We start from the raw sequence: 14406 nt of genomic DNA, 5'->3' as shown, positions 1-14406 counted from the left end.
CCACAAATTTCAGCTGCTTTATTGAAAGTCACGCAGGGAGATCGGTGATTGTAACTCCCCCCACCGCCGCACCAATCGTTCCTGTCTGTTCCATGTCGTCCTCGTCTCCATCCGTATCCTCCTCTGGTCCCCCTCGGTGTCCCCCCTCCGTGTCGTCGCCGGTCCCCCTCTGTGACCTCCCTGTACTCCGACTCCCCACTCCTCGTGTTCCTCTCTCTGACCTCCTTGTACTCCTCCGACCTCCCCACCCCCGTGTCCCCCTCTGTATCCTCCCTGTGCTCCTCCGACCCCCACCTCCTCCTGTCTTCCGCCCTCTTCTGTGTCGTTGTGTGCTCCACCGGTCCCCCTGTGGAGGAAGGAGCCAGTATATATGTCATTTATACGGGGGGGGGGGGGGGGCATTAGTGTGAGTGAGGGGGCCAGGTTTCTTTGCCACTGTTGCATAACTGATCACATGTGCAGCACCATGGCAGTTGCAGGTCAAACAGAAGCAGCTTCTATGGCTGTAAAGGATAGGAGGGTTTAATTCAGTTTTAAAGTTGTCAGCAGATTGGTCTCTACAAATTCAGCAGTGCCTAATAAATGGAGAGCAACTGAGCATGTGCAGAGCGGGGTGAGACAGTATATGCCTGGATTTTAAATGGTATAAACACTTATTTTTAATGTTTTACATACAGTGGCTATAAAAAGTCTACACGCCCCCTGGTAAAATGTCAGGTTTAGCAGGACTTCATTTTCTGACTAAAATTCCACTTTTAATTTGAGTTTTCAAAAATATTCCATTGCAGATTTAGCAGGCTTTTCACAGGGCTTCTAGAGGGTACATCTTCACTGTTAATCATCACTCTAGTGCTGCATTGAGATAAATGAGGCGGTCAGGCTTGACTTGGCAAAATCCTAGGCAAACCTTGCCACTGGATTAGACGGCCGTCCATTCAGATGAAAAGGATAAGCAGCTGATAGCAGATGAGACGAGATGCCCATTGTTATGAGAACTTGAGCCACCGTGCAGCTTTTCTGCGCCCACTGAGCCAGATGAAATGCAGATAACGCATGACCGGCGTGTATTTGTAATATAAACTATAGTTTCCCCTACACAGTGCAGCATATTCATTAAACGATCGTTCCCAGTCTACCTTTTACCCCCTTTATGTTCCTTTACTGCATCCGTTATTAGATCACTCAGTGCGCTGCCCTCCAGATCACTCCGTAATGTCCTGTTTTCACATAACCAGGCTCGTTTATCACTGCTGTCATCTCCTCAGGTTACATATTAACCTCATGTGATGGATGATTCAGATCCGGCCTGTTACATTTGTTGACAGTAGCTGGTCGTGTGGTGCGTACTATTATTTGTTGTTGTTGTGAGGCCACGTGCTATTCCTGTGCCTGCCAAGTCAGTGAATGGCCGGGCATCCACTGGCAGCCATGTTGTCTTGGCAATGTGATGTTGACAATGGTACAGCCGTCACATGATGTGGTTACTGCAGTGTGTTTATCACATTAGCCCATGACTGCTGAGGGTGCAAAGAATTCCTGACTAAAGTGATTAGAAGTACGTCAGGCTGACCATAAATGTCTGAAATTTCAGTAGATTTAGCAGGAATGTTCCATTCAGAAAACAAGGAGTTCTGTGAGTGGACAAGAGGAGCTGTACGTGCCGGTGTTCTGCCAAAATAGCCGATTCATTGAGATCTCCAATCACGTCACTTCCAGTTACTGTAAACCATCAGTAATTGGAGATTGATGCGTTTGTTTTGACACAACACTGGCAAACCGTACCCACTCCGGTACATGGTATTATGTGCGGACATTGTTAGTCTGCTTGATACGAAGACTCGTTCACACTGCCGGCGTTTTTCAGGCGCTACAGCGCTAAAAATAGCACCTGTTTAGCGGCTCCTTTCACACCGCCGAGGGCTTTCACACTGGAGCTGTGCACTGGCAGGATGTCACAAGTCCTGCCAGCAGCTTCTTTGGAGCATTGAAGGAGCGGGGAACTCAGCGCTCCTCCACCGCTGCTCCCCATTGAAATCAATGGGGCAGCGTTTTGCAGGCGGATATAGCCCCTTTTCGGCCACTAGCGGGGAGATAAAACTGCCCCGCTAGCAGCCGAATAGTGCCTCTAAAACAAAGGTAAAGCGGTGCTAAAAATAGCACCACTTTACCGCTGACTCCCCCACCGCTGCTCGGTGTGAAAGCAATCTAACCAACAACATGGCCGCCTCTGATGCGGCGACAACTTTTTCCTCATTAGGCGCTGTTCTGCCAAAACAGCCAAGTCTTCGTGTACCGGAGTGTACACGTTTGCCAATGTTGTGTCAAAACAGAAACTCCTCTAAATCTCCAATTAATGATGGTCTACAGTAACCGGAAGTGATGTGATTAGGGATTGGCTGCCATTTAGCAGACATGCGGCAGTGCCGATAATTTTTTAATAGCAGCTCCATGTACCTTCAAACATGCAAGCCAAGCGTTATGGTACCCCAGCACCACGTGCTTTGTGTGGAGCATTTTTGGAAAGAGTCTGGGACTTCTGTTCCATGTTTCTCAGTCTTAGGGCAGCCTGTTGAAATCAGTGGGCTGTCCTACACACAACCAAGCCTTAGGGACTTCATTCTTGTGTTGCATAGGGCAGCCCATTTAAATGAATAGGCTGCTCTACAAACAATGTGCAAAAAAAAAACAGGTGTATAAAAATTTATGATTTTTTTTAAAGATACTCGAAAATGTATTTTATTTATTATTATTTAAATCAGATTTTTTGGGATTTTTATCAAATTTATTTTAATAAAATGCTTTTGGATTAGAAATATATCTAAAGATAATTTTCTATTTACATCTATTAATAATTTACTTTATTCAGCATGAAATGAAGCTTAGCTATGTCGCATGAGGCGTTCTATTCTGCAATATTTAAATTTTTGGTAAACTCATTCAATGATTCCAAACTCTGCAAGCTGAGATAACATGCGCTATTTGATGCATTCACACAATTTCACAGTAACCATGAGATAAAACAAAGTTCAGGAATATTCCTTTATCCCATTGTTTTGCAAATCTATGTACACTACAAACTGTATGATTGAATCGGTTCTGATATCGCTGTTTTACTAAACTGATGGCTTATTATTCTAAATGGGAAACGTTCATCTTGTTTGCAAATATTAAAAGATTCTAACTACCAGCAAGAATGAGTCCTTACATGTAAAGAGCACCTGTCATTTCAGATCCATCAGGGCAGCGCCTGTTAGCGGGCATCCACTCACCTGCTGGAGCCACATCCTTTGCCTTGTTGCGTCACTGCGCATCACCAGCCGCCCCATTAAAGTGAATGGGACTGTCGGTGAGTCAACAGCGGGTCAGAGGAGGAGCTGCTGCAGGTCAGAGATGACAGTTGCTCTTTAAAAATTGATTTAAATCAAGCCTTTTTTACTAGCGATTTAAATTGACTTGATTTAAATCAAACCAACCCTTACAAAAAATGCACAGAAACGCGTCTGTCCCTGGTCGCACCTGTAGGCGTGAATCAAGCCTAATGTTGCGTACACACGACTGGACTTTTTGACAGCAAAGGTCCGACTGAATGAGTCTGTCGGACAATTCGATCTTGTGTGGGCTCCATCGGACCTTTGCTTGCCAAAAATCTGACGGACTTTAGAAATAGAACACGTTTTAAATTTTCCCACCGGAACTCCGCTGGACCAAGAAAATGTGTATGCTTGTCCGACAGACAAAAACCGACGCTAGGGCAGCTACTGGCTATGAACTTCCTTATTCTAGTCCGGTCGTACGTCATCACGTTAGAATCAGTCGGACTTTGGTGTGATTGTGTGTGGCCAAGTCCGTTCATTCGGAAAGACCGTCGGACCTAGTCCCTCAAAGTCCAGTCCTGTGTACGCGGCATTAGACTGCTAGTCCAGGTCTGTTGTACTGATTCCGGAATTGCAGGGATAGCAGATGTTTGGCTTGAGGACACACAAATCCTGTAATCACCTATAACATCTTCTCATTCACAGCAGGCCTAAACCTCCTTATATGTGATTAATGTGCAGCCTTCTCCTGGGTACAAACCTCGGTTGCCTCTGGAAAGTCTTTAGGTCACCGAAGCTTCATTCTATCACAAGCTGAAAGGACAAGGACCGCAAGTCCTAATTTTATTGCAGGAGTGAGAGGCAATAGGGAGTAGGTATATTGTTTCTCTGGGCGTAAATCACATTTATGGCTGTGCTGTGGCATCTAAGCAGAACAACAGATAAATAAACCTGGGCTCTGGAAAAGGCACATCATGCAAAATATTTATTTTGAGGAGGAGAGCACAGGAAATCGAAGCTCTTGATACACGGCCTAGGCGCACTCCACAGAGACTAATGTGCTCAGGTTCACAAACGCTAAATCCGGCCATGTCGGGAATCTATTGAAGGCAGTTACATTGATTAATCTTTAAGAGCAGACTGGGTTACTATTAACCCACCTATGTCTTTGGCAATCTAGAAAGCGGCACAACACTGCTGGGCGGTAAAAGGAAATGGACTTTAAAACAAGATATTGATATGGGGAAAAAAAAAATCAGTTGGAGAAAAATAGGGTATTATTATTTACTGAATTTAGTAAATTAAAGTGTTACTCAACCCAGGACCCTGCATTCACTATATCTGGTCTCCCACAGTACACCAAATATGGAAATGCAATTATTTTTAGTAAATATGAACTGCTAAATACTTTTTCTCATCAGCAGTATATAACAGTCTTGTGACTTCTCTCAGTGTCTGGTTAAAGCTTTTAGGAGGTTTCATTCTACTCTGACTGTCCTATAAGTCTGCAGGACCCCTGATCCTCTATCTGGAAAGCGCTGATTGGCCCTGTGAGGATCACATGCACCCTCCCAAGATAAAAAAACATTGCAATACACACCATGTACAGTACCCCCGAGGCTCAGGAGGTGGATTGGGGACTGTGGAAGAAGGGGAGAATTGATTGCCATATCTCTGGCCTGTGGGTCCTAACATCAGTCCTCTGAGGGAATTTGTTTCAGATGGTAAAACCGCCCTGTACACACCCACCATACTTGCAAAGAAGCAGATGTATTCTTCACTGTATACTAGCTTTATGGCATCTATACTATTCTTTTCTTAAAGATATGGCATATAAAATATGCCAGTCATCTCCAAACTATGGACCAAGGGCCAAATGTGGCCCTTTGCCTACCTTTATCTGGCCCTTGGGGCACCATTTCTCCCACTGATAAAAAGCATTATTCCTCACAGTCACACCAATGCTGGAGCTTTCTTCCTTTCACTGACAAAGAATAGTATAGATGCCATAAATAAAACTAGTATACAGTGAAGGGCTGGCAGGTGTTCTTGAGCATTTCCCATAATAGATCTGCTTCTTCAGGAGTAAGGTGGGTATATAGAGAGCGGTTTTACCATCTGAAATAATTCCCTCAGAGGACCGATGTTGCGACCTATAGGCCAGAGATATGGCAACCAATCTTTGAAGATCGAAGTCCATGGCATCAAATGAAGATGTATTTGATCCTCTGAAGGCTATATAAGCCTCCCTTACTAGAGATGCCAGGGCCTGCACCCATAGCCGTTAGAAGAACCTGCTCGGCTGAGGACATCGCTGGATTCCTGAACAGGTAAGTGTCCCTATATTAAAAGTTAATAGCTACAGTATCTCTAGCTGCTGACTTTAAATTTTTTGGGGGGAGCCTGAAGCTCATCTTTAAGTAGTAAAGGAGGGACGTAGATGACCACTTTAGAACCTAAACCTTCAATCAGCAATGAGTTGTACATTTTCCTCCAGACATCTTTTTTGTTGTAATGGGCTGTGTTGCAGCAGTTCTAAATTGTGGTAAGAGGTCTTTTTATCACCAAGAATCCTCCTAGTGTTGTGTATACTGTGTTCAGTGCGTTCCCAGACCTCCTACCTCATTGTGACTCGGTATTAATTAGGTCGGACACATCTTCCTTGTTCAGCTCTAATTACAGGCTTGTCTGTGCAGATGGTGCTACGGGATGCAGCAGAAACCTGATTTACATCTCGGGTGGTTTAACTGTGACCCAATCAGAGGATTTAAAAAGCCCCTTCACATTACAAGGTCTTACAGACTGCTAGTAAAAGAATTTTAAGGACAACTCCAGCTAAATCTATATCATTCATAGCTGCATAATTTGGAAATAACGGCACATACTCTGTGCATAGGACATGTACTTTCCAAAAAGATTAATTATGACGCATCAAGTTCTGCTCTTCTATGTGACGCTTCCATTTCTGTAGACTATCATCACTTTTAGGCTTACTTGAAAAATCTTCTTAGATGTTGAAAGTTCTGCCAGTCTGCTGGCCATCTCTTTCCACAACATCCTAGATTCCTTACATGCTTTGCAGCTTCTCCTCTGCTGCCTTTCAATTTATACGAACTACATATCCCATGGTACAATGCTGCCTGTAAGCAGATTCCTGTACTGACTCCACTTCCTGAAACTCCTTCTCTCAGCATCAGGGTTGTACCTACAGGGGTTGTAATTGTGACACAGCCCCATGCTCCAGAGGGCCCGTGCGGGTTCCTTGTACACCAGGACAGGAGGGATGGCAGGGGGGAAGCAGCGTTTTGAGGAACCAATGCCCTCCATTTTCCTCCTTGCAACTGTTGAAAGCCCCCTTCTCCTCCTCCTCTCCCTCCTGCAGGCAGTCATCAGCTGCAGGGGGAAAATAGGAGAGGATCGGCCCCTCTTTATGCCGCCCTCCTATCCAGGTCCTGCCGGCTCCCCCTTGTCCCCTTTAGCTGTGCTGGCTCCCCTCTCCCTCCAGCTGCTGCGGGGTATGTATCAGGATGGAGAGCATGGTAGGGGGCAGAATGTACAGAATCGGTGTACAGAATGTACAGAATTGGTGATACCGAAGACCAACTCTGTCCATTCATAACCGAGGCACAGTAAACTGTTTACTATGCTTCAGTTTGTGAATGGGAAGCTTTGTACAGAGTTATTCATGTCCATTCATTCTGTGCAGCTGAGGCTGCAGGGATGAAGATTGAAGGCTGTGTCCTCAATCTCCTTTCACCTGTCTGAAAAGTGGAACATCACAGGTCTGTTTAGATCCCTGATATTTCACCAAAGCACCCCAATGACCCAGAACTGTTGGGTATTCCCAACCAGCTGCCAGTAGTTGTAAGGGAGCACAACTATGGGGAAGTAGAAGTTGGTATGCCCATTTTAGAGCCAATCTCTCTTCACAGTACATGGGCAAGGTGAAGGCTTCTCTTAAAAAAACAAAAAAAAACAAAGGATTACATAATAAAAGTAATATATTAGCTATAGGTGGTGTTTGGTGGACTGGTCACCTCCTGGTTTCATCTCTGTTCTATGTCTTGGACTTGACCTGAGAAAATCTTCTTGCAGTAATCTGTCTTTGTATTAATCCACCTGGCAGTTTTGGGCATTTCTGCCCACCTTTGCATGTTTTAGCGCCACTTATTACAGCCTTCATGATATAGAACAAATGAAATGTATTATGTGGAAGCCTTTAAAATGGTCAAATCAAGTGTGCAGACCTGGAAACTGAGAGTCCTTCAGAGATGTATGTACATATAGAAAAAAATATGAGGTTGGTTAATACTCCACCAAAACCATCTCTAAATGGATGGTCTGCTTTGAGCGAAGGTTGTTTTGGCCACTGTGAGCTCTGATTGTTTTGAACAGTGCAGTTCTGTTATCTGATCATGGGGTACCTGGTGAGGGAATCCCTGACAATTATTGGAAGGTGTTATTGTGCAGTCTGCGAGGAGATGGTCTATCTATCTATCTATCTATCTCTATCTCTGTTGGTCCAGCTAGCCAATGTCCCAGAAAGCTGGAAATGACTGAAGTAGACACTACTCCAGTGATCTCCAATTGCTTCCCAGTCCTGTGCCAAGCGACTGCCCTGCTACATACTGAACACAGGAGGTTGACCACTCAGTACCAGCACCATTCAGAGAACGCTTGCTCCAAGCTGTACCAGTGGAACGACGTAAAAAATAACCATATCTGGAATTCTTCTTTAAGTTTTATATAGGTTCACCTTTACTCTCCTGCAACTAGTAGGCAGCTCATCTTCTATCTGATGCACCTGATTGCACTAATAATGATCTGTCTTTTTTTTTTTTATCCCTTTTACAGAGGTCGGACCCACAGCTTCTCGCCCAATTCTACTATGCAGATGAAGAGCTGAACCAGGTGGCTGCAGAACTGGACAGCCTGGATGGGCGGAAGGACCCTCAGAGGTGTACGCTGCTTGTAAACCAGTTTCGCTCCTGCCAGGTGAGGTCACACTTCAATAAAGGCTCATCCAGGCTGGGTGACACCATATGTGCCATCCTGATTATTCACTACAAGGAAAAAGCAACTTAAAAGTTCTTTTTAAAAAAACACCCCATGGTTACTCCCTTTCACCATACTCATCAACACTTTATTCTTTTGTTCATGCCCCCAGAATACTCCATGCTTCTGGCTATGGAGGTATGATTATTTTTTCCCCATTTGTCCGCAATATAAAAGGTAAAAAAAATAAAATAAAAATAAATAAATGGTAATTTGATTGTAGATGTCCAAAAAAATTACATAATATGTTCAGTATATGTACAGTAGTACATATTTATGTTTCACTGACCTGCACTTTAAAGCAGATCTCAGTCCTGAATGTATTCTTAGAGGGGTTGGAACTTTTATTTTTTTTGCTCTGTCCACCTGTTGAGATTTAATTTCCTTTCCTGTACTAATACTGAGACTGTACTGTCTCCTCCTGCATAGTAATGTCCAGGACACACAATGAGATTATCAGACGATTTTATTTTTATTTTTTTTGCATGCTAATCTCAGATCGAATCTGAGCTTACTAAAGTCATGAAAATTTGTGTACAACTGAAGTGATGTCATGTGTTGTAAGGCATTTGTATTGGAATTTTGAACGACAACTGTACTGATTAAAGAAAATCGTACTATCTGCCATTGTATGAAGACATTTTCGTGCATGTCCGATCAAATAATGATGAACTGTCCTGATCGGCTCTCGAAAGCTCTGTACTAACAATGAGATTATCGTACGATCGCACGATGTGTCCGCTGACGCCCGCGGCATCCGATTCCGGTCTGCTGAAAACAGATGAATGGGGATATGTTTGGCATATGTTTGGCATCTGTCTGGCATATCAGATGACAGTTGAAACTGCCTGTCTGTTTCCATGCAACCGCCCCATAGAGAATAGCGAGCTTGGGCTGTGTCCGTGTTTGCTGTGCATAGTGGAGCAGACATGGACCTGTCATCTGCCTGCTCATTGGGGAGCAGCGGACGGATACCCCCACTGAGCAGACGGATCCGATTGACGGAAAGGGGCCTTAATGATGTATTTATTTTTAATACTTCTGATTTTGTATAACAAATAGGGTAATCACAACTTCACCTACAAAGAGTTCCTAGCAGATTTTTTTTTTCAAAATAATCTACATATTAAGGAGATGGCACAAAAACGTTTGGCCTTGGTGCCAAATTTTCTCTGGGGTCATTTTCCACTGCTCTGCTATCCAGCTTTCTTCCAGCAGGGGGCCCTCTCTGGAAATGTTATCTTTTGGCATGTGATGTTTGCTGCTGCTTGAATGCAGTCACTCATATTCATCATGTTATATTGCAGGGCAAAGCTCATTCTTTTTTCATCCTGACTGTGGAGGTCATGAATGCAGTCTGAGCGCCCCTTTTTTTAAAAGGCCTAATTGGGCAATTTTTTTGTGTATTTGGAGTTTAAATCGGAGTTCCACCCGTTTTTTAGTTTATTAAAAGTCAGCCGCTAAAAAATGTATAACTGCTGACTTTTAATAAACTGACACTTGGCTGTCCCACAGTCTTGGGATGCGGCCGCCCAGAGCCTTGCTCCTCTCCCCCTCCTCTCTCCCTCCTCGATGCCTCCATTGATATTGTGGGCACATAGCTTACAGCTTCAGGGCCGGGCGCGCATGCGCGTGTCGCTCTGCACTCTGCTATTGGCCACACAATCTTCTGGGACCTGTGTTGTGTCCCAGAAGATTGCTGGCAGGGAGGGGTCGCCTAGGCGGCTGAGAACAGGAAGGAGGAAGTGGGACAGGAATTCCCACTGTCGCCCCCCCCCCCCCAAAAAAATGACATGCCAAATGTGGCATGTCAGGGGGCGAGGAGTGCTTAAAGCGGAAGTTCCACTTTTGGAACTCTGCTTTAAGGAATGATGACGTGTTTACAGGAGGTCAGGAATATTCTGGTCCTTGAAAAAAAATAAAAAATAATAATAAAAGAAGCGTGTGCGTAGCCAACCAGTAGATTATAGAATTCCTATAGAACAGCCAATGGCCACTTTATAAGGCTTAACCAATATGAGCAACTCTTCCCTCGGCAGGGAGCGATATAGGGGGGAAGCTGGGAGATTGTTTTGTCTTTTTTTTTTTAACCAGCCCTGCAATTTTTTTAAATCTAATTATATAAAATTTCATTGAAAATAATTTACCCTTAGAGGTTACAAAAGACAACACTAAATGCAAATTAAGTTAGCCAGATGCCAAAGAACTCCCCGGAGCTTTATTATGAAACTAATTAAAGCCTATAGATGTAAGTATTGCTTGTCTTGTGTTCCTAGTTAAATATGTGCGCTGCCAAAAGAATACAGACCAATAACGTGATAAAGCGATGTTTGGGAAACACGGCGTGTAAACCGTAAAAAGAACAGTTTAGTTCCTGCAGAGTGAGATGTGTTTTCATCATTAACCCCCCGCCGGATCTGTAGAGAAAGACGCAGTACATCAACGGAACGCTGACACCGGATAGGGAACGGTGCATGGCGTCTGAGTTGTTTGATTGTAGCTGCGTCAGTCGGGCATATGACCACAACCAATAGCCAGATTTCTGAATCAAAATAAGAGCAAAGGGGGAATTTACAAAAACAGATGCAGTATGATCATTATCATTTAATCATCTAGTGCCAGCTTTTTCTGTAATGTTTTACTATAAATATGCATGATTTAATGCTGAACTCCAAGAAGCTTTAATCCAGTAATGTATTCATTAAAAATGTGTTTTACATTGGAACCGCATACAGTAAATACCAGAATCCTGGTGCAGGGGCGTACCGGGAGCAGTTGGCACACAGGGTGGATCCTATATCTGGAACCCGCCTTCTCATTGATCATGCCTGCACGCACTAAGCCCACTCACCCGTACGTACTTGGCCCTCTCATACCCGTACGCACTCTGCCCCCTCTCATACCCGTACGCGCTCTGCCCCCTCTCATACCCGTACGCGCTCTGCCCCCCTCTCATACCCGTACGCGCTCTGCCCCCCCCTCATACCCGTACGGGCTCTGCCACCCCTCATACCCGTACGGGCTCTGCCACCCCTCATACCCGTACGCGCTCTGCCCCCCATACCCGTACGTGCTCTGCCCCGCCCCCTCACCCGTACGCGCTCTGCCCCCCCCCCCATACCCGTACGCGCTCTGCCCCCCCTCATACCCGTACGCGCTCTGCCCCCCCTCATACCCGTACGCGCTCTGCCCCCCCTCATACCCGTACGCGCTCTGCCCCCCTCATACCCGTACGCGCTCTGCCCCCCCTCATACCCGTACGCGCTCTGCCCCCCCTCATACCCGTACGCACCCTGCCCCCCCCCTCATACCCGTACGCACTCTGCCCCCCACATACCCATACGCACTCTGCCCCCCCCCCCCCCGCATACCCGTACGCACTCTGCCCCCCCCGCATACCCGTACGCACTCTGCCCCCCCCCCCCGCATACCCGTACGCACTCTGCCCCCCCCCCCGCATACCCGTACGCACTCTGCCCCCCCCGCATACCCGTACGCCCTCTGCCCCCCCCCCCCCCCCCGCATACCCGTACGCCCTCTGCCCCCCCCCGCATACCCGTACGCCCTCTGCCCCCCCGCATACCCGTACGCCCTCTGCCCCCCGCATACCCGTACGCCCTCTGCCCCCCCCCCGCATACCCGTACGCCCTCCGGCCCCCCCGCATACCCGTACGCCCTCCGGCCCCCCCGCATACCCGTACGCCCTCCGGCCCCCCCGCATACCCGTACGCCCTCCGGCCCCCCCGCATACCCGTACGCCCTCCGGCCCCCCCGCATACCCGTACGCCCTCCGGCCCCCCCGCATACCCGTACGCCCTCCGGCCCCCCCGCATACCCGTACGCGCTCTGCCCCCCCTCATACCCGTACGCGCTCTGCCCCCCTCATACCCGTACGCGCTCTGCCCCCCTCATACCCTACGCGCTCTGCCCCCCCTCATACCCGTACGCGCTCTGCCCCCCCCCCCCGCATACCCGTACGCCCTCTGCCCCCCGCATACCCGTACGCCCTCTGCCCCCCGCATACCCGTACGCCCTCCGGCCCCCCTCATACCCGTACGCGCTCTGCCCCCCCTCATACCCGTACGCGCTCTGCCCCCCCTCATACCCGTACGCGCTCTGCCCCCCTCATACCCGTACGCGCTCTGCCCCCCCTCATACCCGTACGCGCTCTGCCCCCCTCATACCCGTACGCGCTCTGCCCCCCTCATACCCGTACGCGCTCTGCCCCCCCTCATACCCGTACGCGCTCTGCCCCCCTCATACCCGTACGCTCTCTGCTCCCCCTCATACCCGTACGCGCTCTGCCCCCCCTCATACCCGTACGCGCTCTGCCCCCCCCTCATACCCGTACGCGCTCTGCCCCGCCCCCTCATACCCGTACGTGCTCTGCCCCGCCCCCTCATACCCGTACGCGCTCTGCCCCGCCCCCTCATACCCGTACGCGCTCTGCCCCGCCCCCTCATACCCGTACACGCTCTGCCCCGCCCCCTCATACCCGTACGCGCTCTGCCCCGCCCCCTCATACCCGTACGCGCTCTGCCCCCCCCTCATACCCGTACGCGCTCTGCCCCCCCTCATACCCGTACGCGCTCTGCCCCCCCCTCATACCCGTACGCGCTCTGCCCCCCCCTCATACCCGTACGCGCTCTGCCCCCCCCTCATACCCGTACGCGCTCTGCCCCCCCCTCATACCCGTACGCGCTCTGCCCCCCCCTCATACCCGTACGCGCTCTGCCCCCCCCTCATACCCGTACGCGCTCTGCCCCCCCCTCATACCCGTACGCGCTCTGCCCCCCCCTCATACCCGTACGCGCTCTGCCCCCCCCTCATACCCGTACGCGCTCTGCCCCCCCCTCATACCCGTACGCGCTCTGCCCCCCCCCTCATACCCGTACGCGCTCTGCCCCCCCCCTCATACCCGTACGCGCTCAGCCCCCCCTCATACCCATATGTACTCAGCCCCCCCATACCTGCCCCTCCATTAGGGATGCCCAGGCCGACTCCTGGCCCTGTATGGTACTCAAGGCCTCATCCTGCTCATCCCTCCGTAAATGGTGGCCAGAAACGGAGCCACCTTAAAGGGGTTAGACGTCTGTTTCCACTGAGTCGGTTTCTTCCACCGCAGGAGGATCTGAACTTGGTGTTTCTGGTTCTCAAAAGGCCTCTCTATCTCTCTCTCAAAATATTCGGGAGGTTCCACTTCTTACGCTGTCTCGGAAGGTGTCCTCTACTCGCACGGTGTCGTGAATGGTGGCGATATCTTGTCATTCACCTTACCCAGGCTAAGGTGGTGCTTTGTTCTCTTTTATATAATTCTATGCTTGGATTTCCATTTGAATAAGGACATTGGGTTGGCTTCTTGTGTCCCTGGTCAGCACATCCCAAGGAATTGGCTTTATCTGGCCTGAATGTGTTTTGGGGTATTCACATGTATTTGACAGCCACTGAGTCTTTCTGGATGGATCGGACAGATGATGTCTCTGGGCTATCCTGTCAGGGATCGGTTTCCTTCTTTCCCGGTTATGGTGCATTCTTCTCAGGCACTTGGTGCTTCTTGGGCCTTCTGTCATCAGGTGGCCGTTGAGCAAGTAGGCAAGGCGGCCACTGGTCGTCGGTGTACATTTTCACAAGTTCTATGAAGGATGGTTTGGCATCTGCGGATGCCTCTTTTGGCTGCAAGTTTTTTCTGCAGGCAGCTGTTTAGATGGTCTATTCCCTCTTGAAGGGGTATCGTTCAGGTTGGGTTCCAGCTTGTCCTGGGTGAAGTCCCCGTTACCTGGTTGGCTCTTGTATTAACCTTGGGATTTTTGCTTTCCCACCCCTCATGTCGGCACTGCTTTGGGGCGTCCCTATCGTTATGAATAAAGAAGGCTGTGTCTGTCAATGAACGAATGACAAAATAGGATTTTTTTTTTCTTACCGTAAAATCAGTTTTTCTGAGTTCATTGACAGACACAGCACCCACTCCTCTATGGAGTTGTTTTTTGATACTTCTATTACTGCTACCTACTAAACTGAATACCTAGAGCAGGGAGGG

General features: G+C 48.4%; 1 protein-coding gene across 4 annotated transcripts in view; it reads left to right on the top strand.

Annotated features, from left to right (window-relative positions):
* The window catches only part of ZFYVE28 (zinc finger FYVE-type containing 28), a 300024-nt gene that overhangs the window by 151439 nt on the left and 134179 nt on the right, over nucleotides 1-14406 (top strand). For all 4 annotated transcript variants that reach the window (XM_077477912.1, XM_077477911.1, XM_077477909.1 and 1 more), the window contains exon 2: nucleotides 8169-8309. In XM_077477912.1, coding sequence (XP_077334038.1) covers nucleotides 8169-8309 — 141 coding nt within the window. The remainder of the gene's footprint in view (nucleotides 1-8168; nucleotides 8310-14406) is intronic.

The sequence above is a fragment of the Lithobates pipiens genome, unplaced genomic scaffold (genome assembly GCF_037356315.1).
Source record: "Lithobates pipiens isolate NorthernLeopardFrog02 unplaced genomic scaffold, aLitPip1_a1.2 Scaffold_13, whole genome shotgun sequence".
NCBI lineage: Eukaryota > Metazoa > Chordata > Amphibia > Anura > Ranidae > Lithobates > Lithobates pipiens.
Note: the sequence above shows the minus strand (reverse complement) of the source record. Positions and strands in the feature narration are given on the sequence as shown.